This window comes from Arachis ipaensis, chromosome B03 (genome assembly GCF_000816755.2).
Source record: "Arachis ipaensis cultivar K30076 chromosome B03, Araip1.1, whole genome shotgun sequence".
Classification (NCBI taxonomy): domain Eukaryota; kingdom Viridiplantae; phylum Streptophyta; class Magnoliopsida; order Fabales; family Fabaceae; genus Arachis; species Arachis ipaensis.
In genome coordinates this window covers 128,926,656-128,930,267 of record NC_029787.2, presented here as the reverse complement: position 1 = coordinate 128,930,267, position 3,612 = coordinate 128,926,656, and the positions used below count along the sequence as shown (strand labels likewise).

The 3,612-nt window shown below is 37.6% G+C and overlaps 1 protein-coding gene across 1 annotated transcript in view; it reads left to right on the top strand.

Annotated features, from left to right (window-relative positions):
- LOC107631737 (LETM1 and EF-hand domain-containing protein 1, mitochondrial) overlaps window positions 715-3,612 on the top strand; it is a 7,050-nt gene continuing 4,152 nt past the window's right edge. The window contains exons 1-5 of the mRNA XM_016335276.2: window positions 715-875; window positions 999-1,615; window positions 2,440-2,752; window positions 3,271-3,417; window positions 3,510-3,598. Coding sequence (XP_016190762.1) covers window positions 1,044-1,615; window positions 2,440-2,752; window positions 3,271-3,417; window positions 3,510-3,598 — 1,121 coding nt within the window. The 5' untranslated portion in view covers window positions 715-875; window positions 999-1,043. The remainder of the gene's footprint in view (window positions 876-998; window positions 1,616-2,439; window positions 2,753-3,270; window positions 3,418-3,509; window positions 3,599-3,612) is intronic.

The window sequence follows — 3,612 nt, the reverse complement described above, 5'->3', positions numbered from 1 at the left end:
AGAGAAAAAATAAAATTAGATAAAAATTTTAAATACTTATATAAACTCGTGACCCATCTTTCTGCATGTCAATGTGACTAAAAATCTAAAATCTTAGACGGAGTAAATATATACATACATGAAAATTTTCATAACTTATTAAAACTATTCCTAATTTTTTATTTATAGAAAAAGAATCTGATGCTAATTGATATATAACCTTAGACTAAACTAAACTTGCACTTGAAATAAACTTGGATCTCAAGTAAACTTAAATTTTAAATAATTTTAAACTTTAAATAATTTTAGATGTCAAATAATTTTCAACTCCAAACAAACTTAAACACCAAATAGTCACCAAAAAAAAAAAAACTTAAACACCAAATATGTAACTTGGTCATTAAATCTAATTTTTCTCCAACTATAATGTGCTTTATGCACGTATGATTTTCGACTTTAACGGTTTAAATTTTTTTCGATATCAATTATTTGTGCCAATTTTTTGCATAATAATAAATAAATAAATAAAAATCAAATATTCATTTGAAAAATCTGGCTTGTGTAAGAAGCAGGAACGATCGGAGGGTCGTAATTCCTGAGTAAAAGCTATGCTCGAAATCGCACTGAATGACGTGGATCTTAGGGTCAAACACGAAAAAGTGGTTGAGATAGAAGGGCAAATCGGTAAAAAGATACAAGCATACTAGCCTCTCCCGCTGCAACGGGAGTAACAAGTTAGTGAAGCAAGCAACACAATAAAAAAAAAAAGAAAGAAACAAAAGAAAGAGAAGCAAATGCAGAGAAGCCCCTTAAACCTCTCCTTCGTTACACCCTAGTACTAATATTACTCTCCTCTCTCTCTTTCTGCCTCGTTCAACAAGCCAACGTTCCCCCTTGTAAGCTCATTCACTACCTATTCCCACTCTCACATTTTTCTTTTCCACTCATTTAATTCCGCACCCTAAACTTCCATCAATATTTAATTCCTTAATTATATTTTCTCTTTTTCTTGGTGACAGATTTTCATTTTATATGTTTATTGATTGAAACAAATACACACAAAAATGGCCTCAAGAGCTATTCTCAGAAGGAAGAGGTTCGTCGATCAATACCTTAACGCTTCTTCCACCTTGATTCCGAGCTCAAACTCTCTTCTCCGTCGTGGAACCGCCACACAGGATCTAACCTCTCCTCCTTCTGCTCCTCCCTCTGACAATCCTCATGGCGCTACTTCCCCGTCGTTTCCAAGTGTGGAGCCTCTCTACTTCTCTCGATTGGGATTCCGACCCTACGCGCGGAGCTTCTCCATTTCCAGAGATTTCGCTTCCGAATTCAATGCGCCCATGGGGATGAGGTGGATGACCGCGTCCCAATCGCTGCGCCGCGTTTCCACCGCCACTGCGAAGCAGCCGGACGATGACAACGAACGGAACGAGGAGATGGTTGCCAAGAAGAGGAAGGAGGCTTCCCCCGAGGAGTGCGATCAGGCCGTCGAAGGATTAACCACCGTGAAAGCGAAGGCGAAGGCGAAACGGCAGCAGGAGTCTCAGAAGGATTCGCAGTCCATTTTACAGAGAGTTTGGGCGACATTTCTAGGGATTGGTCCTGCGTTAAGAGCTGTTGCATCCATGAGCAGGTTGGTTGATAAAAAACAAATCTCACTTGCTATTACTATTCCTGCGCATAATAATGGTTTTAAATTTAAGTCACGGTTGTCTTGCGATTGCTATGTTGTGAGTGTGGAAAAATTGTGGCTGATGCTGTTATAATTTTGCTGGCAATGTTGCAATTCTAAATCACACTGATATGAATGGATGATTTTGTGTAGTTTTGTGGTGGTTACTGTGACTGTGAGAAAGAGTTAGCGCGAAAAGCTACAAGCAAAAAATTACTTGCGAAAATGCAGCTGATGCTATATCAATTAATGTTTATGATACTATTGTAGAGACAACCACGGACAATACAATTTTAAAACGATGTTGATATGAATTCATTACTGTGGTTTTTGGTGATGGTGTGATTGCGCAGGAAAATACAGCTTGCTACATTGAAAAGTTGCGTGGGAAAATGCAGCTTATGATGTCATAATGACTGTTGGAATACAGTTATAGAGATAGCCACCACACTGCAATTTTACATCGATGAATTTTGGTTTTCTAGTGGTGGTTTGATTGCTATTACTGTGATTGTGAAAATTTGTCTGGGAAACTGCAGCTGATGCAATTGCGATTGCTGTCGAATACAACTGTAGATACAGCCACATCATGGTTTGAAATATTTTGACAAGAAGTTGATGAATGCATGTTGAAATTTTTTGGAAATGGAAATAGGATAAAATTTTGAGGCATAACAAATCGGTAGAGTGATAAATAAGGAATCAAAGGTCCTTTTTTGTGCATTTATGTGTAAATTCTTATTCAGACTATTAATCCTTTTCCTTGTGTTTTTGTTTTGGTGCAGGGAGGACTGGGCTAAGAAACTGGTTCACTGGAAGACAGAATTCGTCTCAACGTTGCAGCATTATTGGCTGGGTTTTAAGCTGCTCTGGGTGGATGTGAGGATCAGTTCAAGGCTGTTGCTGAAGCTTGCTGGTGGGAAGAGTCTCACTAGGAGGGAAAGGCAGCAGCTCACGCGGACTACTGCCGATATCTTTAGGCTTGTCCCGTTTGCTGTTTTCATTATAGTTCCCTTCATGGAATTCCTCCTGCCTGTGGCTTTGAAACTTTTCCCGAACATGTTGCCATCAACATTTCAAGACAAAATGAAAGAACAGGTACATGGTGATGAAAATTTTTAATTGTTTGTTTGTTCTCCTTGGAGAGCATATATTAGCTAATGAGATAATTATTTCCTCATTTCATCTTGAGAGTGGTCTGCTTTCTAAACCTTCTATTCTATCCATTGCAAAGGAAAAAGAAATACTTAAACTACTGCAAATGTGGGCCTGTCCCAGCCAGGATTGGATGTTATGTTATAGACAGTTCCCAAAGATTGATATGAACATAATGTCTATTTTTTTGCTAATTTGCATCTCCTTGTTACGTATTGTAAATGAGTTGAAAGTTGAAACATGTTCCACTGGTTTATGTGATGACCCAATAGTATTGACATTGTGATCAGTTTATATACAACAACAACAACAAAGCCTTATCTCACTAGGTGGGGTCGGCTACATTGTGATGAATTTATATGATAAAAGATTTTCTTGTCTATTTGTTTCGTATTATGAATGTTTGAGATTTGAATTTTTTGTTGTAAGGTTTTTGCTTGACTCAGTTGCTCACTGTGTAGGAAGCATTGAAAAGGAGACTCAAGGCAAGAATAGAATATGCAAGATTCCTCCAGGATACAGTCAAAGAAATGGCAAAAGAAGTTCAAAACTCTCGTAGTGGAGAGATAAAGAAAACAGCAGAAGATCTTGATGAATTCTTAAACTTGGTTAAAATCTCAGTCTTAAGAGCCTTTTATTTGACTTTCTGCCCAGACTTTTTGTTCACTTGATCATTTGTAACTTCCTATTCTTTATGCAGATTAGAAGAGGTTCGCGTGTCTCCAATGAGGAAATTTTGGGATTTGCTAAGTTGTTTAACGATGAACTAACTCTAGACAATATAAGCAGGTTGGTCTATTAAA